The sequence below is a fragment of the Bubalus bubalis genome, chromosome 13 (genome assembly GCF_019923935.1).
Source record: "Bubalus bubalis isolate 160015118507 breed Murrah chromosome 13, NDDB_SH_1, whole genome shotgun sequence".
NCBI classification, from domain to species: domain Eukaryota; kingdom Metazoa; phylum Chordata; class Mammalia; order Artiodactyla; family Bovidae; genus Bubalus; species Bubalus bubalis.
The window spans coordinates 53,063,022-53,086,873 of NC_059169.1; the positions used below are offsets into that span (position 1 = coordinate 53,063,022).

Consider the following 23,852-nt stretch of genomic DNA (forward strand, 5'->3'; position numbering starts at 1 on the left):
AGTCTCAAATATGTTGTGTATTAATGGGCTAAAATGAGCCAGGAATAGTTACATGTATCACGGTAGCATGTCCCAGTATGTAATATCTGTCACTCAGATCAGTCCACGAGGAGACCCAACATGTATGGGCTTCTTTTCAAGGACAGGAGACCACCGCTTCACTAGAAGCTGCTACTGCAGTCCAGGGCTGAGAATGCGTCCCAGTTTGGACCTTGATCTTTCCAGCCAGCCCAAGACAGCTCACCAGAACTGGGTGGAGGTCAAGGTTGATAGCCCCTGGGACCTGAGAGTGGTGAGTCTGTGTCTCTAGCAGGTGAGGACTGCTGTAGATGCCTGCATCACACAGGCCTGGAGGCCACTCTCCTCCAGGAGCAGAGGGGCATGGAGCAGGAGTTAGGGTATTAGGGTGGGCGTGCAGAGAGTTGCAGAGATCATACCCAGGCATCAGAGGCTGCCACGAGGGCAGAGCAGCAGTAGCCAGATCTGTGCAGGACAGTGTTCTCTGCCATCCAGTTGGTGGGAACTGAGAATCTTCCAAACTTGACACTGGCAAGACTAACAGCCATCTTCTCAGAGGGGTTTGCTCCAACTTACTCATTTTTAACCGCGGCACCCTCCCTCCCCACCTCCTTCTCTCCTGACCCTCTAAGTGAGTCAGTGTGAATCAGGCTTGCTCCTGAAACTTGAACTCCAGGCTTGAGCCCAGGGGCCTCTCTCTGGGTGTCCTGATTCTCTACTCCAGGGCTCCAGAAGCACAGAGCAGCAGCAGCCACTCTGCGCCTGCAGACCCCTCCTCTTGGCTTTCTGGCAGAGTGGAAGCAAGTTTCATACTGAGTCTGTGTCTCCTCACACAGACTCCACAGAAGCACGCAGTTGCTGGAGGTGGGACGCTAAGGAACCTGTGATAGGTATCTGTAACTAGATGTTGCCGGAGTCTTCCTGTCCCTGAGGACTTAGTTATGACTCATTGCCATGCCCTGGCTCCACAGGGGTAGGGGGTGGAGACTGAGTTCCAACTCTGCCCTTTTGGAAAGAAAAGAAGGGAAGGAAGAGGATGGGAGGGAGAGGGAGAAATAACGGCGGCTGTGGGCATCCCTCTTTCGAGAGGGAGAGGTCTTCACCCCCATCGGTGGAGGGTGGGTGCTGATCCCCGGCCCAGCGTGCCACTAAGGCACCTTGTTCAACCCTCACACCCCTTCATCCGCATCTGGGTCCTGAAAGTAACTGGGCTGTTTCTGGGGGTCGGGGTGGGGGATCTCGTTTACTCCCCACTTCGCTCTGACCCAACGGCGACCATCGAAGTCCGCTCTCGGGTCGTCCAGGGCCTTTCGATGCCAGGACACCCAGAGAATGACCAATACGGGGAGCTACAATTCCCCCCACCCCCACCCGGCTTGGGACTTTTCACAATCTGACGAGTCTCAAGGGAAAAGCGGGCGGGGTCTTTCCCCAGAGCCTTCTGCGCGGCAGGTCCGGGCTGCCGGACCTCACTGCCCACTGGACCCGACGCCCACCCGGCTCTCTGCCCGCGGCCGGGGGCGGGGGCGGGGCTCGGGGCGGGGCGCGCTGGCGGGGGCGGGGCCAGGCTTTTAAGGCCGAGCCACCTGCAGGGCTTCGCTGGCGCTCCGCACCCGAAGGAGCGAGGACCCCGCCGCCAGCCCAACTCGACCCCGCACCCCGGTCCTCGCTCGACGGGACCCCCGCCACGTGCCCGGCCCGCCCTCCGGACGGGACTCCCCCCACCCGCGCCATGAACCGGGTGCGTGCCGCCGGGGCGGGAGGAGGGGCGGGTGGGCTCTGCTCAGTTCTCTCCTCTGCCGGTCGGGAGGCCGTGGAACTCGGGCTGGTGGGGTGAAGAAAGATGCTGACCCAAACGCTGGAAGGGGCCGCGGAGCCGGAGGAGGGCGGCGTAGGGCTGGTGACGGCGCGGATGCTCTATGGTCCTGACGCCGTCCTGCCCTCGCGGTTCAGGAATTCAGTGGGTACACCCTCCGAGACACGGGGCGCGCTGGAGTGTTCCTCGGGGACCAGGCGTGCCCACCGAGACACGGAGCACGCTGGAGTGTCCCTGGGGGACCAGGCGCCCCCTCCGAGACACCGGGTGCGCTGGAGTGTCCTTCGGGGACCGGGCGCCCCCACCCAGACACGGGGCGCGCTGGTGTCCCGTGGGGACCAGGCACTAGAGAGACCCTGCCCCTCCTCGGAGGGATCTTGTCTGAGTCGGGGAAATGAACTTCCTCGCCCAAGGAGGGGTCCTCTGAGGAACCCACCCAGCCAGCCCTCCTCAGAAGAGGAGAGCAGAGAGAAGGCGCTGCAGGCGCTATTTGGAGGAGCTGTAGGGAACTCCCAGGAGGAGGGACTGGGAATGGGGGATGGGGGAGGGCCCCTTCCTTGTAAGTTCCACCCACCATGAGGGCCCCTGCCTTGGGCCAACGTTGCACCTCTGCTTCTCTTTCAGAAAAGAGAAATTTACTCAGTGGAGCTCAGTGGAACCAAAGACATTGAGAAAACAGACAAGGAGGATGGCAAGGAGAAGTCCAGGGGCCTGAAAAACAAGTGCTTGGAACGCAAAAAGAACCACCAGAAAGAGGAGCTTAAGAAAGAACTTGATCTGGTCAGTTGATTTGGTCCCTGAGCAAATGGGTGCCCTTGAGCACTGTCCGCCCTGGTGACAGCTTACCCCTATAACCCACTTCTTACAAAAGAAAAATTCAGTCTTAAGAATTTCAAAATCCCTGACATGTGTTTCCTTGTTTTAAGAAAAAAAAAAAAAAAAATGGTGTGATTGTATCTGCCCAGGGGTCAGGCCCTCCAAAGATTCCTGCATTCAGGCTGTAGGCACGCCCAGGGAGGGCTCCTCTGAGGCCAGTGGCCACAGGCACTGCCCAGACCTCTCCTCTGCTGGTTCATTGAGATATTAGTAGCCTATGAAATTAAACTATCTCATCAGCCAGAACTACCCAGGAGGAAAACTGAAAGCCCCTAAACTTGCCAGGTTTCTGGGTATATTTGCCCCATGAGAAAGGATTTCAGTAGTAAGGAAGAGTTGGTCTTGGCTTCAGGCAGTCTTAGGCTCAGCTGAGGTTCCAGTTCAGGGAGTAAGCTACCTAGCTTCTCTGAAGCTCCGTTTTCTTTATGTAAAATGGGAAACAAACCATTTTCGTGGGGTCTGTCAGGGGGAAAGTGAGGTGAGAGTCTCTTGTAATGGCAGTGCTTTGTGGATGTGAAGCCCTGTTACTACTAAAGCTGGCCACCCTGGGAAAGAACATCCCCAGAACTGAAATGTGGCTGATTACATCTCAGGAATGCCAATGGAAACCTGCCCTGAGTCTGAGATTATGCGGGTTGTTCTGCACTTCACTGCAGACTTTAGAGCTGTGGTTCTCTGAGCAGCTGGTAGTGCTGTGAGCTCTTGTGTGCCACAGAGCAGGTTGTTAAACATTCCGGAATTCAGGCAAGCCGACTGGTACTGTATTAGTAGCTTGAGATGTGACTGCTGCAAATCAGAGCTCTTTTATTTTACCTGGAGAGCTCGTTAAACAACACATGCCACAAGGTGTTTGTCCATGTATGTTCTGATGACCCTGGAATTGGATCTGAATTCAAATCTCTTTCCCTGAAGTCCAGTTTCCTGTTTTGAAAAATTGGAATTAAAAATGGTACCTACCTCTTAGAGTTGTTAAGAGGGTTACAGAGAAACTGGAGAAAGGCTAAGATAGTCATTCTTATTTCCTACATGTATCTAGCAGTTAGGGATGAAGATATAACTAGTCTTACTTGAAATTACTGTTTATAACATGAATATATATCCATTCTATCATATGCCTGTTAATTACAAAGAGAACCTTCCTTGAAATTTGAGCCTTTTTGGAAAATATAGAAAAATAATTCCATGTTGTTGACTGGAGTATTCCCTTGCTTCTTTGCTGAGAAACAGCTTTCTTTCCCCTCTTTTTCGCAACCTTCTTACAGGAATCCTGTAATTTGTGACTTCGTACTTGGGTGCCCTTGCATCCCAACCCCTCTAGAAAATTAGAACCTTGATGAGTAATGCAGTGTCCCTGGCTTCTGAAGAAACAAGCAGGTGACTCAAGCCTGAGGCACCTGGTGCTGCCCTGTGCTCTTCCAGCAGAGTTCACATCCGCACCCTCCCAACTCTCATCCCGAGAGTCAGGCTAGTGGGGAGGATGGTACAGTATGGCCCCTTAGAGTCTGAGATCAGTCCATGAAAGCAACGACTTTAATCATGTTAACTCTTCTCTGCCCCAAACTTGGCATACTATGCACAGAACCATGTCTTAATCCTATGGCTCCCCAGAAATGTCATATTCAGTGGGTACTGGTACAGTGAATAGAAGAGCAGGGCCAATCTGGCTAAGCACAGGACAAAACCCTAACTCTGTAACATGAAACATTTTTGCTTTAAGAAAAGAGATGGTTCTGGTACCACAGTATAAATTTTTGTCTCTGACAGTCAGAGTTTTAGGATCCCGAGTGCTGGGTTTTTTGCCACAGGAAGAGATTTCTAGCCCTTTAGCCCAGAGATTCTGAAAGGGACAGGACAGGACAGGACAGGGGAACTTTGCTCCCTGGGTACCACAGCAAATGTCCGGAGATATTTATGGTTATCGCTTCTCAAAGGGAGGGTGCTGGTGGGCAGAAGTACCCACAACAAAGTTATTGACCCAAAATGTCAATAATGCTAAGGTTGAGAAGCTCTGCTTTAGTTTAATAATTCTGTGGCAGAGTTAGCAAGTGTGGCCTCCCCACCGCCCCCCTGGTATTTATTTGGCAGGTTTTTAATCTGAGGGCTTGTCTGATAGCGAGCTGAGCCTCAAGTGCTGAAGGAAGGAAAGACCCATTTCTCTCTCCCAGATGGCCTGCCTGTTGAGGGCTGTGTGGAACTGTCAGTACACGTGGAATGGTTTGGCACTGCTGATCGCTCCCCGTTAATCCCGCAGTTCAGGTCTGAGTTGAGTTTCCAGATCACTGGTGTCTGGATGACGGGTGTGCTAGGATCTGCATGTGCTGGAGACCAGACTGAGGTGAAATGCATTGCTTTACTCATAAAAACTAAGGACAGCTACCATGTGGTAAATGGCAAGTCAAGTCTGAACTCTCCAGGGATGGCCAGAAAATCTGCTGGCCAGTGAGCTCTCCTGCAGCGAGGTTCTCTTCTCTCACTGCAGGAACCCCTGGAACAAAGGTTCCTTCTTTCTACACTTCCTGGCCCCTCTCCCATCCTCAGTGTTTCTCCCAGATTTCATGGGCTTGTCAGGGTTTAGGGTTCAAGTCTTTTGGAATTATCTAATTCACTCTGTTCTTTTCATGGACTTTAGCATGACCACAAACTCAGCAAAGAGGAACTGGAGACAAAATATAGTACAAACATCATTACGGTAAGTCATCAGAGAACCAGTGACAGGGGAGGGGATCGGGGACCATACAAAGAGGCTGTGTGCTTGAGGCTTGTGAGTGATCTGCCAGTCCCCCACGTGCCCACCTTGCAAGAGAAGGCTCATTAACCTCAAGAATAGCAGGCTTGAGCCGCAGGCATGACAAGGCCCTCTGCTGGGCTGTGTGTCTGGTCACAGACTGTTCTTTGACTGTGATTGCAACTGAGCCGTGGTGACCCTTGGAAGGTTTGAGTGCCTCCTCACTGTCATGGTCCAGGGTTGCTTTCAAACCCTGTGCCCAGGAAGTATTCAGGTCGTGTCCAGGCCTCCTCCAAGAAGTGGGGACACCTCATGCCTCCTAAAATCTCCCATCGCAGAAGTGCTGCTTCATTCTGTGAATTCAAACTCAAAGATGTGGTGTCTTAACACCAGGAGATTTGGATACATCTGTTCTGAGTGAACAGAAATATGTGCTGTGTGACTCACTGGCCTACAGAGAGGGAGGAAAAGAGGAGCAGTGGAGCCTGGGCTCAGAGGACGCAGGGGCAAGGGAGGGACACTGGCGGGAAGGTGTCAGGGCATCCACCCTGTCCCACAGTTTACAGGATGTGCCGGGAGAATGGTGGAGTTCATCCAATGAGACCCCTAGATGGCACAGTGACTGAGCTGGGACGTAGTCACAGCTGCCCACAGTCTGCAGAAATGTGACATCCAGCCCGAGGAGGGAGAAACGTCTAACTCCTGTTTCTTTTCCCTCTGCTTTCTCAGGGACTTTCCAGTGCCCAGGCTGCTGAACTGCTGGCTCAGCATGGGCCCAATAGCCTCACACCCCCCAAGGAAACCCCGGAGATCATCAAGTTCCTCAAACAGATGGTGGGGGGCTTCTCCATCCTCCTGTGGATAGGAGCCATCCTGTGCTGGATCGCATACGGGATTCAGTATTCCAATGATCACGCCTCCTCCCTAGACAACGTACGGCGCTGGGGCCTCCTCCCGGGTTTGCTGGTGATGGGGGTGGGAGGTAGGGTGGTGAGGGTCAGCACTATAATGCAAGGCCTTCCCTGGGCAGAGCATTGGGCTGGGGCCAGGGGTCTACCACTGACCAATCACTGCATAAGTCGGAGAAAATCAATAACTTCTCCAGATATAAAATAGAAAGTATATCTGACTTTGTAGTGTCTCAGAGCAGTGTGAGCATCAGTTTTTAAAGGAGCAATACATGATTGGTTCCTATGTGGGGAAAAAAAAATTGACATCCATGTGAGGTGTTTTGGGCTTTATCTCCTCAAAGCTAATTCTCTCCCTTTACCGTGGAGAACTTGTGTGTCTAATAGTAAGGTAGGACCAAACCACAAAGCTAGGGGTCACAAAGCTGGGCTTCCCTTGTAGCTCAGCTGGTAAAGAATCCACCTGTAATACAGGAGACCTGGGTTTGATCCCTGGGTTGGGAAGATCCTCTGGAGAAGGGCAAGGCTACCCACTCCAGTATCCTGGCCTGGAGAATTCCATGGACTGTATAATCCATGGGGTCACAACAGTTGGACACGACTGAGCAACTTTCACTTTCAAACCACAGAGCTAGAGCAGCCAACATGATGCTGAGAGAGAAACCAGGTGCAAAAGGCCATATTCTGTGCAATTCCATTGGTGTAAAATGTCCAGAACAGGCCAGCGCTGGATTCAGACAGCAGATCAGTGGCTGCCCGGGCTGGGCCAGGGCGGGAGAGTGACTGCCGTGGGTACAAGGGGTCTTACTGGAATGATGGATTGTGGTGATTGTTATACAACTGTGTTAATTATTAATAGTCATTTAGTTATAAACTTCAAATGGGTGAATTGTATGGCCTGCGAGTTACATCAAGACACAACTGCCATCTCTCTGATTGGCCCGTGGAGCACCCTGGCCCTCAGGTTGGGCTCATTCCTGATGCTGCTTCTCTGACTGATGCCTGTCCTCCTCACCCAGGTGTACCTGGGCTCCGTGCTTGCCCTGGTCGTCATTCTAACCGGGGTCTTTGCTTATTACCAAGAGGCGAAGAGCACCAACATCATGTCCAGTTTCCGCAAGATGATCCCGCAGGCAAGTGTGACAGCCTCCCTGGTGTCTCCAGGCTTGAGACAAGCAAGCATCAGATGGGGGGAGCGGGAGGGCATGGCTTGGCGGCCTAGGACCCCTCCCTGCTGTCTGCGGAGTCTTGGGCAACTGGCCTAATCTCTCTGGAGCCCCCGTTCCCTCCTGGGTGTGGTCAGTGAGGCAAGGTGGAGGAAGATGCTCAGTCAAGAGCAGAATGGGACAGAAAAACAAGCCACTGCCTGGCATCTCCTGTGGCTGCTCCTCAGCTCGGTGAACCATTCAGACAGAAGTCATTCAGGTTGTTCCAACATGAGCCAAGGGAGCCAACTTGTCATTCTTTAAACCATCAGTCTTTTCACTCCCGTTTCTGAGCCTCACTGCATGTTGCCCCTGAATGCTGCCAGTGTGGGAGGCCTCAGAGCCCTCCTCCTGCAGCAACCTGGGAGGGGTCCTCTGGGGACACCACTGTCAGCACACAGAACCACACCCTCACTGGGCTGCAGAGCTGCTGAGAGGCATGATCTCTGGGTGGAATCTCTTGTGTTAGGAAGCAGAGACCCATCTCTCACTCCATTAAAGGCTTTATGACCTGAGTGAGATCATTGATCCCTTTGGCTCAACCTCAGGACTCTTCCTGGACTTCCCAGCAGGATGATTCATCCTAATGGTCCCCCTGTCTGGCAGGCCCAGAGCTGACAGTGGCTTTGCTATACCTCCCATGGCAGCATTTTCTGGATCGAAGGCTATCTCCATGAGCTCCAACTCAAGAAAAATAGTTCTTAGGGTCTTCAGGACCTGAGTAGAAGCCTTGGCTTCATTGTCTGCTATTCTGACAGCTATGCACTCCTGTGCCTTCCTTCCTGAGCCTGTGGGGGACAAGGGGCATGCAGGAGGGCCAGCATCATTCCCGGATGGGATCTGAAGCCTGGGTCATGATTTTCTTCTGCAGCAAGCACTTGTCATTCGAGACTCAGAGAAGAAGACAATTCCTGCTGACCAGCTGGTGGTGGGGGACATAGTGGAGATTAAAGGTGGAGACCGGGTCCCTGCGGATGTCAGAATTCTGTCCACTCAGGGGTGTAAGGTCAGTGTCATGGGTGCCCTGAGGGTCACACTCGTGGTGCTATGGTCTTTCCAGGTCTCAGTGTAACCAAAGAAGGGAACAAGTTGCCTGACCTTGAACTCTTTTCAAAACTCCTAGGTGGACAACTCATCTGTCACCGGGGAGTCAGAGCCCCAGGCCCGCTCCTGTGAGTTCACACATGAAAGTCCCCTGGAGACCAAGAACATCGCCTTCTTCTCCACAACCTGTCTGGAAGGTAGGTCCGGTAGCTTGCAGGACCGCAGGTTCCTCTCATAGCCTTTCTCCTTTGTCAAGCTTTATGTTTCTCTCTCTCTCTACCATCTCTTGCCGCTAAGCTTTTCCAAGAGAAAATGTGGAATTGAGGAGTCTAGAGAGCTGGTGTTTGGCCTTTGTAGTGTCATGTGCTGATTGGCCATGTGAGCCACCAAAGAGAGGAGCGTGCGAGGCCATGGTCCCTCCTCGCTGAGGACTCCTGGAATAAAATGTCTGCTCCACCTGTAGGCACAGCGACTGGCATGGTCATCAACACGGGTGACCGCACCATCATTGGGCAGATCGCCTCGCTGGCTTCAGGAGTCAAGGACTTGAAGACGCCCATTGCCATCGAGATCGAGCACTTTGTTCATATCGTGGCAGGAGTGGCAATCTCCATCGGCGTCATTTTCTTCATCATCGCGGTGTCCATGAAGTATTATGTCCTGGACTCCATCATCTTCCTCATTGGCATCATTGTGGCCAATGTGCCTGAGGGTCTCCTGGCCACTGTCACTGTGAGTCTGTGCTGCTAGTGGCCGTACCCTGACCCTGCTAGTGTGCCATCCTGCTCTGCCACGGCTGAGTCTGCTGCATCAGGGCCAGTCATAGGATGTTCTGTCTCTTAGAGGGACAAAGAGAACTGTCATCTGTTAGTATCTGAATGAATTGTCCTTGAAAACTTGTGTTTTCATTTTCAGATATCTATCTGCAAATCCCATATGATACTTTGCCCCCTAAGATCTAGATAAAACAATCTTGAACCACCACTTAGAAATTTTCTAGAAGCCTGACACTTTCCCTGCATTTCCACAGTTTTTAAAAGAAAAAAATAAAATAAAATACTTTGGCAGTTTCTACAGCTGAGGGATGTAAGTACACTTTCACATCACTTCACCCTCTCAGAGACAGTCTGAGACACAAACTCCCTGTCTGATCCTGCAGAGCAGTTCAGCACTTTCCGCTCTGCCCCTGGTCTAACTTTGGTTCTCCCTGTGTCAGGACCTAACTCATCCTAAAACAAGGCCCCCAGGTGGGGAGAATTCATACCTCCACTCCTGGCACCGTCCTAAGCAAAGACAGACAGAAGTGTTATTGCCTGTCTCCTCTGACTCCAGCAGACAGTAATTTGACCAAGCTGGAGCCTAAAGAACCCTTTTGAGATCTGGGGGCTTCAGAGAGAGCCAAGAATCTTTATTAACATTTGGAGATCCTAAAGTGAAACAAGTGTTTCTTGATTCCCCAAAGCAACAGGTAAGCCATTTGGGGCAAGCTCTTTGGCACATAGTGGCTGAAGTCTGTCTTACAACGCTCTTGCTTGTGATCCATGGGTGCTCAGCAGCCACACCCCCTTTGTATTGACTTGACACTTGCCGGGCTTTGCTACCTGTGGATCCCTTAGGATCATTTTCCTCAAGGAGTAAAGGGACATGAGAGAGAGAGCACGTGCAAGCTTTATATGCCTTCTCAGCCACTGGGTCTGGTGCAGTTTTACTGCATCTGTAACTATACCTGAAACTAGTCCAACTGTAACTGTTCCTACATTACTGAACCCAAATTCAGCATGGTGGTTTTTCTCAAAGCTTCTCTCTCTCTCCTCTGTCTAGGTGACTCTGTCACTGACAGCAAAACGAATGGCCAAGAAGAACTGCCTTGTGAAGAACCTGGAGGCAGTGGAGACTCTTGGCTCCACCTCCATCATCTGCTCAGACAAGACCGGGACCCTGACCCAGAACAGGATGACGGTGGCCCATCTGTGGTTCGACCACCAGATCTTCGTGGCAGACACTAGTGAAAACCAATCGAGTAAGCCTTGGGGTGCATCCAGCCTGGCCCTGCATGGTGGGCTCAGCACAGCTGGTCTGTGGCCATGGGTGAACAGTACTGCTCACTGGCACAAGCCCGGCACCCTCGGCATCCATGGTTTTTCTTTCCAGATCAAGTCTTTGACCAAAGCTCTGCGACCTGGGCCTCCCTGTCAAGGATCATAACGCTGTGTAACCGCGCTGAGTTCAGACCTGGACAGGAGAGCGTCCCTATCATGAAGGTGAAGCCCCACAAACAGTCTCAGCCGCAGGCACTTTGCAGAGCGAAGTCACCTTCTCTGTTCTGATCTGGTGCTTTATTTAATCTCTGCAACTGAGTAGCATTTGTTCTGTGAGAGCGAATCTAACCACAAGACCCGTAGGAACCCTTTTCACTGTCACTAACTTTAAGAAATCTAAAAGTTCTCAAAATATTCATTTCGGTCTTCTGAAAAGTCTCTTTCTTGAAAATGATTGTGCCTCTAAGTTACTGTCCTAAATTCTTTACCAGCTAAAAAGATACAATCAAAGTTCCAGGGAACACCCCCTGCCCCTCTCCAAGATCAAGTTCATTGCTTTTTTCCCATGAAAACTCCCACTCTCAGGGCTCTAACTTGTCTGAACTCCCCTATCGCCAGCAGGTGGCGCCCTGCAGTTAACAGTTGTAAGCGTTAGTTGTGTCTGAACCTTTTGCGACCCCCCCGACTGTAGCCCACCAGGCTCCTCTGTCCATGGGATTCTCCAAGCAAGAATAGTGGAGCGGGTTGCAATGCAGGAGACCCAGGTTTGATCCCTGGGTTGGGAAAATCCCCTGGAGAAGGACATGACAACCCACTCCAGTAGTCTTGCCCAGGGGATTTTCCCGACCTAGGGATCAAACCTGGGTCTCCTGCATTGCAACCCACTCCAGTATTCTTGCCTGGAGAATCCCATGGACAGAGAAGCCTGGCGGGCTACAGTCCCAAGTCAGACACAATTAACTCTAACAGTAGTAAATCTGTCACTTATGGGATAACTGTTCTCTCCCTCTGGTACTTGGTAAGCTTAGGTTGCACATTGGTTGGTTGAAAATAACCACAGAAGAACACGATTATGTGCTGTAACTACTTATATCTTTTGATTCACAGAAAATTGTGGTTGGAGATGCCTCAGAAACTGCTCTTTTGAAGTTCTCAGAGGTCATGCTGGGTAACGTGATGGATATTAGAAAAAGAAACCGCAAAGTAGCTGAAATCCCTTTTAACTCAACCAACAAATTTCAGGTGACTTTCCCCTCACAACTGAATCTTTTGGTTTTTAATTATAGTTGGCTGTACTGGGTCTTTGTTGCAGTGTGCAGGCTTCTCATTACAGTGACTTCTCTTGTTGTGGATCACAGGCTCTAGGGCTCATGGGCTTTAGTAGCAACTGAATCCTTATCATCACTAGAGCAGCATTTCCACTTGTAGATATCCTTTAGTCAGTATGTGTTTTGAATGACACTTGACTTTAAAAACAGTCCTCAGAGATGCAGAGCCTGGACATCTGGTAAACATAGAACAAGTAGAGGAGAGAAAAGATAAAGGTTTCTATGAGGCCTGCCATTCCCACACGTGGCCTTTCTGTATAACATGCACACAAACGCACCACTGCCCGCCCTGGTGACTTGGGCACAGGGAAAGGCAGCAGCCACACCCCCCAACATGACAGGCTGAGTGAGGGGGGCAGTGAGGAGAAGCCAGCTGCCCCATCTGTGTCAGGCATTCTCCGTGCTTGGTCTCATGTAATCTTCACCATAAGCCTTGAAGGTAGGACCAGGTGAAGTCCCAACTGCAGGCAAGGAAATGGGCCTTAGAAAGTGTTGAGGTGGCCGTAGCCACCTGAGCAACTAAGTCTTCACAAGTTCGTCTGATGCCTCAGTCTGTGCTTTTTCTACCACAACACAGAGGCCAGGTGGTCAGTTCAGGCCATTTGGGTGAACCTTGCCCTTTGTGAGGACCAGTGAGGACCCAAAGCATTGCTTTCCATGTCTGCCCTGCCAGCAGTGCACAGGAGTCTCCACCCCTTGTTGCTCAGGGGGAGACTGGCCACCCTTGCCTGGTTGTCTCCCCTCCCACCAGGCTAGCCAGCAGGCAGCCATGTCCACCCTCCTCAGGTCAGGCAAGGAACAAAGTGCTGCTACAGGTGGAGTTCCCCGGGGACTCCAAAGCAAGAGTGGGGTGTTGTGACTTGGTCTTCTGTTGTCATTTAGTCTCTCAGTTGTGTCCAACTCTTTGGACCATGCCCACCAGGCTCCTCTCTCCATGGGATTTCACAGGCAAGAATACTGGATGGGGTTGCTATTTCCTTCTCTAGGACTTAGTCTTTGCATAACATTAAATTATGTAAGTAGGATGACCATGTTTGTGTGCAAGTTTCTAGTGATTACGCACACATTTTGTTTGGAAGGAATTTAGGACTGGAAAATAACTGTGGAGCAAACGTCTTTGTGGATAATTAACCAGTAAAGAGTCATGGTTAGCAAAGCAGACAACTAACAAAATGTATGATGTAAGATGTAGAGGAACTCAGATCTCTGTTCAAAACATAAGTGAAAATAGAATGACTAGCAATCCTAAAATAACAGTAGTAATCATGGCTATCAACTGCTGATTTCCACACTCCTCACAATTCTACTAGGTAGTCAAGAATGAGGAAACAGAGGACACAGCCAGCAAGGGCCAGAGCCAGGACTTGGGCAGACCCCAGGGGTGTGCTCAGCCTAGGTGGGTGGCCATCTAACCACAGACAAGACTCGAATCCTGCTGGGGCTCCATCTTCTTTGGGGAGAGGAAGAGCAGGTTCTGTGAGGCCTCCTGTACAGATCGTTAATGGAGAAAGTGGGCTCCCTGGAGTTGCTAGAAAGGAGTGGGTCCTACAGAAGAGTCCAAGGAGCTCTGAGATGCTTTAGAGTCACCTTATATCCACATGCCTGCGCAGCACTCGGCACTGAGCAAGGTGGTTTAGGAGGAGGCCTTGGAGGGTCTCTGGGGCATCATTCAACTCAAAGAAACAAAACAGCTCTGGCACGTGAGATCTTTGAGTTGTGGCCTGAGGGATCTAGTTCCCTGACCAGGGATGGAACCCAGGCCCCCTGCATTGAGAGCTCGAAGTATTAGCCACCAGACTGCCAGGAAGTCCTTCAGTCTCTGCATATTACTTGGGCATGAAGTAGAAAGGACAGAACATGCCTGTGGAGAACACTCTTCCTTTATATATCACAGAGAGTAGAAACAGAAACCACAGAGAGAGCGATGTTTTGCTCATGAAAAGCTCTGTCCAGTTTAGGCCCTTCATAGTAAAGACGGTTCTTGCCTGGAGACTCCCAGGGACAGAGGAGCCTGGTGGGCTGCCGTCTATGGGGTCGCACAGAGTCGGACACGACTGAAGCGACTTAGCAGCAGCAGCAGCAGCAGGAAAGGTGTCCTTACCCGCGATGCCGCACTGAGCATGCGTGATCCCTCCCCCGCAGCTCTCCATCCACGAGACCGAGGACCCGGATGACAAGCGCTTCCTCATGGTGATGAAAGGGGCCCCCGAGCGGGTCTTGGAGAAGTGCAGCACCATCATGGTCAACGGGCAGGAGCAGCCTCTGGACAGGAGCACGGCCGAGGCCTTCCACACGGCCTACATGGAGCTGGGCGGCATAGGGGAGCGCGTGCTGGGTGAGAGAGCGGGATCCCGCTGGCAGGCACAAGGAAGCAGGCTTGGGGTATAGCGGGGTAGCCCTGGCGTCCACTCATATCCTAAAGGAGAATGTGATCAGCATGCAGGGGATACTGTGTGATGGCGTAGGAGGGTGGGGGCCCTTGCAGATCAGAAGTCTGGGAAAATTGTATGGGAGGAGTTACATTTCAGTCTGGACCTTGAGTGATAGATGTGAAGGGTTGTAGGGAGAATGTACTCACATAGTGGGAACAGCATGAGACAAACGTGGGAATGGATGGAGGGGACCCTCTGGACACAGCTCCCCATTCTTCATCTCTTTATGTCTCTGTCTCTACCCCCACACCACTTGTAAACTGCAACCTCCTCAGAAGTACAGGCTGTCCACTCCTGGGCTTTCTGTCTCCAGAGCGTACCTAATGGGCACAGAGTAAATGATTTGGGGGTGAAACATGTCTTTCCTAAAACAACATGTTATGGAACTGAAGGAACTGAACAATTATGGTAAACTCTAAAGTCTGTCAGTCACTCAGTCATGTCCAACTCTTTGCAACCCCGTGGACTGTAGCCTGCCGGGCTCCTCTGTCCATGGGATTCTCCAGGCAAGAATACTGGAGTGGGTGGCCATTCCCTCGTCCAGGGGATCTTCCCAACTCAGGAATCGAACCCAGGTCTCCCACATTGCAGGCAGATTCTTTAGCATCTGAGCCGCCAGATTTACTGACATCAATTCTCTTAAACTGGTAAAACACAAAGGACTGAAAGTGTATGAAAATGTTCCCTCTTTTTTTCATCATTTTTTTATCCTAGTTTCACCAGCTCCTAAATTCATACCCATTTCAGGTTTCTGTCACCTCTACCTGCCGACAGACGAGTTTCCAGAAACGTATTCATTTGATGTAGACACGATGAACTTCCCTACATCCAACTTCTGCTTTGTGGGCCTCTTATCAATGATTGACCCGCCTCGGTCCACGGTACCTGATGCTGTCACCAAGTGCCGGAGCGCAGGGATCAAGGTGGGACTTGCACATCCCTGACTTCACACATCTTCCACGGATGCTGAGTTCCTTTCTAGGAATGTCTGTCGTAGGAGAATCAGTATTTAGATCTCTTCCCCTAAATGTCATAATTCCCCTTTTTTTAAGTCTCTACTTTCACTGTACTAAGATTTCAGTAACCGTCCCATAAAAGCATGGTCATTGTGTCTGTGGAATAAACCACAAGTGCAATTGCAGTGAGCATAAAGCCATGAAGTAACCACATGTCACCCTAGACCACGACAGACAAGAGAAGGTTTTGTTACTTAATCTTGAGGTCCAGCTCCCATATTCCATTTCCCTCATGATAAGCCAAAATTTGAATTCCATTATTGTGTTAATTCCAAGGCCGTGGAGCATCATGAAGATGCTGAAGGAGCTATCCGTCAGCCCACTCACAAAGTTACACCAAAGGGAAGGACTTCCTCTAGGTCCGAGGAGGAGATGTAAGGTTTAGAGACAAGGGTAGATCCAGTGGGATCCATGTATCCTTCTGAGACAGGTGATTCTCTGACCTAAAGATCAAGGACTGCAAGCCACAGTGGCCCCTTGCCATGGTGGAGTGGGCAAAACCAAGTCATCCCCGCTCACCTGAGCAGCAGAGTCCCTCACCACCCACATGCCTGTCTCCTTGTCTGTGTTCTAGGTTATCATGGTTACAGGCGATCATCCAATCACAGCCAAAGCTATTGCCAAGAGCGTCGGTATCATTTCCGCCAACAGTGAGACAGTGGAAGACATTGCCAAACGCCTCAACCTTCCTGTGGAGCAAGTTAACAAGCAGTGAGTTCAGAACCCACACAGCAGAACTCAGGCCTTTACCACAGGCCCTACTGCCTCTAAAGAGTTGTCTGGAGCAGACCCCTTTTTGCCAAACGTGATCTACTGGTTTACTCTATCATTTCTGACTGGTTTACTCTGTAATTTCTACATCCAGTCATTACTCAAAATTTTATCGAGTACCTGATATGTGCCAGCCACTGTATTGAGACCATGAAAATGACCTATATTTCAGCCCAGTAGATCTGAAAGTAGATCTGAAAACTTCAGTGATGAATTTAGAGTGAGGAAACTGAAGCAGAAACTTTATAGGAAATTACCTGTCATTGGTGCAGTTTATAATCAGGAACACTGAGAACCCTTTGTGCTCTCTGAGCCCCTAGTCTGCATCTTGAGTGTTTATTCCGTGTTCAGTATTTAGGCTTCATAATGTGTTGTTATGGAAACATACTTCTCTTTGCTTTTTATTTGGTTGTAAATAGAATGGAGGGCTTCTCTGGTGTCTACTGGTAAAGAACCCACCTGTCATTGTAGCAGACACAGGAAACATGGGTTCCATTCCTGGGTCTGGAAGATCCCCTGGAAGAAGAAATGGCAACCCGCTCCAGTATTCTTGCCTGAAGAATCCCATGTACAGAGGAGCCTGGCAGGCTGCAGTCCGTGGGATCACAAAAGAGTTGGACACAGCTTAGCAACTAAACAGCAATAAACAACAACAAACTCAGTGAAATAAGCACAGGCACAGAGGTGCTGGCACTGGGAACCTGACTGTTGATCATTTAAATCGAAGTCTCCAAAGTCTTAGTTGGGAAATAAATGTCATTCTTTATTATACTTCGATGCATGTGGGCGAAAAAGACCCAAGAACATATCCTAGTTTACCCAAACAGTTATAACTGTTAGGAACACAGAGCTGACAGGCGATAAGTGACTGCCAGGGCAACAAATTACCAGTTAGGACACCAAGCAGGTAAACAGCCTCTGGGCACACATTTGTGTCTGGAGCCTAAGGTGGCCCAGTGCTCCTTTGTGTAGATAACATCGGTGATAACGTCCATCTGTGAAAACAGCTTCAGAGGTTGTACTTGTTTTGTTTTTTGAAATAGTAGGATTTTACTTTTTCCTACAAGTCACCACACAGGAGAGAGGATTGGTTACTTTGTGAATGTTTTCAATTGTCCACTTTATCAACTGCAGCTTCATGATCAGGGAAAAACTTTTCGTAGCTAGGGGAGGAAGGGAAACAAGCCTTTCCTTCTTGCTTCTTCCTCCCCCCTTTTTTTTTACCAGAATATAGGAAAACCTATAGTTTGAGTCAAGTGCTAGAATTTCAATATTTAGCACCAATAGAAAAAAAAGAGAAGCAGACCTAAAAGGAGCTCAAAACTTTAAAAAGGTAAACAAAAAAGCATGCAGTGTTTTGTGCTTAAGAACGTTTAAGCTGAGATTTGAAGGCTGAAATGTTCGCCAAGGGAAGGGAAGGCTAGAGGCCCCCACCCCTGGCAAAGGTGGTAGGATCTGTGAGGGCTTGCACAGAGTCAGGGGTTCAGAACTGAGAGCCGGACACTCAGAACTGAGAGCGTGGGTGCTGTGGGGGAGTCAGAGGGGCCGTATGGTACAGGCTGCCCCTAGCCCTGCAGACTAAGTGGGGATCTGGGCTCTCCTGGATGTTCCTTTGGACAGTGCTCCAGAGGACAGCATGGTCAGGTCTGCAGTCTCAGTAGTTCCTAGAACCTCACTTTTATAAGCAGCAAATAAAAGCTTTCCTCAGGAAGACCTCAGTTAACTTTTCTCCCTACATAGCTGGTTGCACAGTAGACACCGTGAGTCTGAAATAAACAAAGAGCTGTCACCCGTGTGTTCAGGCAAAAGCTGGATTCTTGGATTCAAAATGTACAAATAGGCAGTTTTTTACCTCCTTTTCGAGTAAAGCTTTGCCCTGGGAAGTGCCACCTCTCATCTATGCCTGTAAGAAATGGCTACTTGACTTGTTCCTACTGTCATGTGACACAAGGAAATGCCTGTCAGCCTTAGTTCACTGTCTTGAAGAGACCCACACACCCCATCATCCCACCAGATGATTCAGATGAGTCAGGACTTGGGGTTCCAGGTAAAACCAAAGAGGTTCACCCCACCTCCTGCCCAGAATAGCATTTTAACCTCAGCTTCCACCTAGGCCCTCACCCAGTTCCTCCTGCCCGTCTAGGGATGCTAAGGCCGCTGTGGTGACCGGCATGGAGCTGAAGGACATGAGCCCGGAACAGCTAGATGAGCTCTTAGCCAACCACTCGGAGATCGTCTTTGCCCGGACGTCCCCCCAGCAGAAGCTGATCATCGTGGAGGGCTGTCAGAGGCAGGTGGGTGAATGCAGCACCCAAGGAACCTTCTAGGTCTGTCATCATTCTGTGGTGAGAAGCAGCACTGAGCCTTGGCCCCCCCCCCTTAGGGCTCTGGTGAGGTCACCACCCCACATTTCCACCTGTCAGGGCTGACCCTGTCCACCCAGGGACCCTCCTGCTTGCTCCCCAGGGGCCTACCTTTACAATTTGGATTCATGTGGTTTTGATCATTCAAACATCTTATTTGGAGCTTGTTCTTACTTCTGGGATTTCCCATCTTAATCTTTTTCCTCCAACCCAAAACGGGCCTTTGTTTTGGTGCAGCAGACCTCCAGGCTGCTCACTAATCTCCTCCACCCCTCTCCCACAACCTTCTGCCATCCCTGCAGGATGCTGTGGTCGCTGTGACTGGGGATGGAGTTAATGACTCCCCAGCTCTGAAGAAGGCAGACATTGGGATCGCCATGGGGATAGCAGGTTCTGATGCAGCCAAAAATGCAGCCGACATGGTCTTGCTGGATGACAACTTCGCGTCCATCGTCACAGGGGTGGAGGAAGGTGAGTGGGGTCTTGAGTGGTCTTAGAAAGGGCTGGGGCCACCCATGAAATGAGGCGCAAGTCCTATAGGGAGAAATGTCTTCTGCTTAGGTCGCCTGATCTTTGACAACCTAAAGAAGACGATCGCGTACACGCTGACCAAGAACATTGCCGAGCTGTGCCCCTTTCTCATCTACATCATTGCTGGGCTTCCCCTGCCCATTGGCACCATTACTATCTTGTTCATCGACTTGGGCACAGACATAGTAAGTAGCCAGAAAGGAAACAGGGTCTGATGACTTCCCCAGGTGAGGGAAACCTCAGTGTCATTACCTTCAAAGGCAGGAGATGGATTAATCAGTGCTCAACGTGATGGTTTCTGACAGGCTCTTAAGTGATGCTGAGTCTGCTGGTCCACCGACCACACTTCAAAGCACAGGACCAGAGAGATCTATCAAGTGTTTGAAAATTAAAACCACTTCACTTCATAAAAGAACTTTTCAACACATGAGTTCTTCACCTTTCCAAAAAAAACAGGCCATTGGTCAGTTCCAGCTCATGTGCCTCCCCTTTTTTTTTTTTTTGAAGAGCTGTCACCAAAATAGTCCCTGTACTGCTTGGGGCCCAGTGGCTGAAGTGATAACCCACAGCTGCCCCTTGTTAAGTAAAAGAATCTGTGACCTGGATGCCCCTCACCAAACACAGTAAGAAGCAGCCATTAATAACACTGTGAAGCCTCACACAGACCTACAGTAATATCACCTAAAACCTCCCCTCTGCTAGAATGAATCCCCTTAGGAAGCTTTGTGACAGTCACTCCCATGGCTCTAGCTTACAGAGGCTTTGGGGAGCAAGCAAAACTCACAGCTCTGCAGGTCATTGCCTACCCCCCATTTCACACGACACCTGGGCAGCCTCCACGGTCCAGGGATATTAGGGCATCTCTACCTTAGAGGGGAGCTGAAGCCCCAGAGCCTGCAGCAAGCTTGCTCTTCTTATCTCCACTGCCATGGTTCTTCCAGGTATCACTAGGGAACTTGTTAGAAATTTGGGTTCTCTGCCCTCCAGGGGGAGGACCTGGGAGAGAACCACTGGTCAGTGGTGGGAAGGGAAAGTGCTTTATAACTAGATCGTTTAGAGATGGCAGCACAGGGTGATGATCAGGCGATCAGACACAGGTGGATTGTCTTCTCTGCAGACAGGCCCGTTGTCTGCTCCCTGGATGGACCAGTTCCGTAACGCCACCAGCACCACTGCCACCACCACCACCGCCACCACCACCCCCCGACATCGGGCCCCTGGCTGTGCTGCCGCTCTTTCCTTCCATCTAGCATTTCAGGGTCGGGCCTCATGCTGCTCTCTCCCTCTAGATTCCCTCCATCGCCCTGGCTTACGAGAAAGCTGAAAGCGACATTATGAATAGGAAGCCTCGCCACAAGAAGAAGGACAGGCTGGTGAATGCGCCACTCGCCCTGTACTCCTACCTGCACATCGGTGCGAGGAGGGGCTGCCCAGAGACCCACCTTCCCCTGTGGGGCGGGGTGGGCTGTCGGGGGAACCCAGAGGAGAGTGAGGCGGGGCACTTCTGGGGTCAGTACAGAACCTCTCCTGTTCTTCTAGGCCTCATGCAGGCCCTGGGGGCCTTTGTTACGTATTTCACCGTGTACGCGCAGCAGGGCTTTCTACCCAGCGCTATCCTCCACCTGCGGGTGGAGTGGGAGAACGACAATGTGAATGACCTGGAAGACAGCTACGGACAGGAATGGGTAAGGGCCAGGTTGCTGGCGGCATCCTCCCTGGATGGCTGTAAGGAGACAGGGGAAGTGATAGTTTTCCTTTAGGGCCCTGTGGTCACAGTGGCTTGCCTCTGCCGGGCTCGGCTCATCTCTCAAGTTGGAGGTCTAGAGCTCACCTGTTTACATTAGCTTGCGTCCTGGGTGGCTCAGATGGTAAAGAATCTGCTTGCAATGCAGGAGACCTGGGTTTAAATCCTCGGTTTCAGAAAATCCCCTGGAAAAGGGAACGGCAACCCACTCCAGTATTCTTGCCTGGTAAACCCCATGGGCAGAGGAGCCTGGTGGGCTACAGTCCATGGCGTCTCAAAGAGTCCGACACGATTCAATGATTAGCACACTTCAGGTGTGGAGGAGGAGCAGCTAGCAGTGCCACAGCTGGGCCAAATCCATTAAAATCCATAAATCTAATTCATAGATTTCTTTCCAAACACAGAAAGTTACCCTCTCTCAATCACGGGGAGGGGAAAGAGAGTCGAGGCTCGTAGACAGGCACCAACAGCTCCCTGAGGTGTCCATCTGGGGCATCATGGTCTTCTCTTCTCTGGCCATTGACAGACAAGGTACCAGAGGAAATACCTAGAATGGACGGGCTACACAGCATTCTTTGTCAGCATCATGATTCAGCAAATAGCAGATCTGATCATCAGGAAAACCCGGAGGAATTCCATCTTCCAGCAAGGTCTCTTCAGGTACTGGTGCAACCGTCCTGGGGGTTCAGCCTGGGCCTTTGCTGCCCAGATGACTGCATGTGGGCATGTGAGCCTGGGGCTGGGAGTTCAGAATTTGTTTGCTTTTGTGTCTTACAGAAATAAAGTTATCTGGGTGGGGATTGCCTCACAGATTATCATCGCATTAATCCTCTCCTATGGCCTTGGAACCATCCAGGCCCTGAATTTCACGATGCTCCGGTGAGGTTCCCTGCAACAACGGGGAGGAACTGGCCCCAATCTGGTTGTCACAGCCTAACAAGTCTTTCCCCTCAAGTCTTTCCAAAGAGAAAAAGTGAAACTGTTCTTTTTTTCTTTCTTTTAATCAGTATGAGGCTTTGACCTGCTAGTTTTTTCAGAAGAGGAGATGGGTTTTCCATCCCTCACCATCCCATCTCTACCTTCATCCAACAGATCCCTTCTCAGGCAGACACTGTTTCTAGTGGTCACAGTCCAGTTAAATAAGAAACCTTGGGGTTCTACGCTGTGTGACCCAGTGGGGTTGCTCTGTCCAGTCTAGAAAGGGGAATGAATGAGGCGCTCAGCCACTTAAGGGTGGGTGTGTGGGTCTCACGCCACCCGCTCTCTCCCTCTAGGCCTCAGTACTGGTTTGTGGCTGTGCCACATGCAGTTCTGATTTGGGTGTATGATGAGGTGCGGAAGCTTTTCATCAGACTCTTCCCTGGAAGTGAGTACTAATGTATGAGGGACTTGGGGGCTCTTGATCTGCTCCAGCAGACCTTCCTCTGTGTCTCACTTACTGCTTCCTCCTTCTTTAGGCTGGTGGGATAAGAACATGTATTATTAAGACACCTGCTTCCCAAGCCCCCCCAGCCGCACATGGCAATGTTCTTCACCTTCTGGCGCCAGCTGGGCGACTGCTGCCGTGGGGATGTCGTCGGAATGTGTTCAAGAAAAGAAAGAACTGTAGGAAAGGCACTCACTAATATTTTGTAATTTAAAACAGATTTCAGTGTTTATATGTGATTTTAATTTATATATCAATGTCCTTATTTAAAAATACATGAATTTCAAAGTAATGGTGTAGGGAAGAATGGTGTGTTTAAATGTCTGTAGAGCTCATTCATGTTAAACAATGTCAGGTAATCCAGACAACTGCTGGATTAAGGGTCTCCCTGACTCTTAAGCTCTAGATAGCACTGCTCACACCTCCATTCCACACTCTATTAAAAGTCCAGCGCCCTCCCTTCCTGTGAATTCCCAGAGAATTTATTATTTCACAGTCATGTTGCTCAGAAAAGGCTAGTTCAGCTAGAGGTTTGCAAAAGGATGAGGTGATGGCAGGTTTACATCACAGCAACTTGGAAGACATGAGTTTGACCCTGAGACATCCTTAAGAGTCCTCATCCCGCCTCTCAGCTCCTCACAGTCCTTCGTTACCCTCCCTCCTCCACGGTACCCTCCACCCACCACCAGTTCCAGAACGGAGCTCCAGGTGCTCCCCTGACCCAAGGGGGTTTTCATTTACCAGGATTGAACCTCAGTGGAGGAACCTTGTGGTTTAACACATAATATTTATTCTTTATTAGACAGTTCATAGCACTCTGCAACACGTTTTTTGTTTCATGCTGTAAGTTTCTTTATTCATGTGTAACATATGTGACTACACCCATATTAGTATCCCAGAGAGGCCTCATTTTTAAGTAAAAGATCTTTTATAAAACCAGGCCTGAGAGTGGTGTTCTAATTAATTTGAGTTTGTCTAAAATGCAGAGCAGGGCTTCCCTGGTGGCTCAGATGGTAAAGAATCCACCTGCCAATGTAGGAGACATGGGTTTGATCCCTGGGTTGTAAAGATCCCCTGGAGAAGGAAATGACAGCCCACTCTAGTATTCTTGCCTGGAGAATCCCACAGACAGAGGAGCCTGGTGGGCTACAGTGCATGGGATCACAAAGAGTCAGATACGACTTAAGAGACTAAACAACAATAGAAACAAAATGCATAGCATAGGACAGAAAAAAAAATGAGATGTAATTTCAACTTTTTTTTTTTTTACTTCTTTGGTCCTTTAATTTTTCCAAGGAAAGTCTGAACTCTTCCCTCACAACATCCCTGCTCTGCCCCCTCTCTGATATGTGCACACATTTAAGTCAGAATTTCTTCGGAGGGTCCAGCAGCAGAGGGAGAGAGGAAGCCATTTTCATAGGCCTTCCATCATCACCTGATACCCAGCACACACTCATTTAACAGGAATGACACTTGGTAAACTTTTTGTACTCAGTGGGCTGCCCCATTGCCTCTCCTCCATCGTTCACACAAACAAGGACGTCCTGCTGCTGATGGTGCTGAGTTGTGTCTCTAGATCAAGCAAAGGGAGTCTTGGAGCCACAATTCAC

The 23,852-nt window shown here is 50.2% G+C and overlaps 1 protein-coding gene across 1 annotated transcript; it reads left to right on the forward strand.

Annotated features, from left to right (window-relative positions):
- Window positions 1–1,593: 1,593 nt before the first annotated feature.
- Window positions 1,594–23,182, forward strand: ATP12A (ATPase H+/K+ transporting non-gastric alpha2 subunit). Its single transcript, XM_006046094.4, has 23 exons — window positions 1,594–1,759; window positions 2,459–2,614; window positions 5,340–5,399; window positions 6,165–6,368; window positions 7,363–7,476; window positions 8,420–8,554; window positions 8,672–8,789; window positions 9,056–9,324; window positions 10,414–10,612; window positions 10,744–10,853; window positions 11,739–11,873; window positions 14,102–14,294; window positions 15,139–15,314; window positions 15,982–16,118; window positions 18,322–18,472; window positions 18,844–19,012; window positions 19,103–19,257; window positions 20,362–20,485; window positions 20,612–20,757; window positions 21,343–21,476; window positions 21,594–21,695; window positions 22,091–22,182; window positions 22,274–23,182. Exons 1-23 carry the CDS (start codon window positions 1,751–1,753, stop codon window positions 22,300–22,302), a joined length of 3,117 nt encoding a protein of 1,038 aa, XP_006046156.2. The 5' UTR covers window positions 1,594–1,750; the 3' UTR covers window positions 22,303–23,182.
- The last annotated feature ends 670 nt before the right edge of the window (window positions 23,183–23,852 follow it).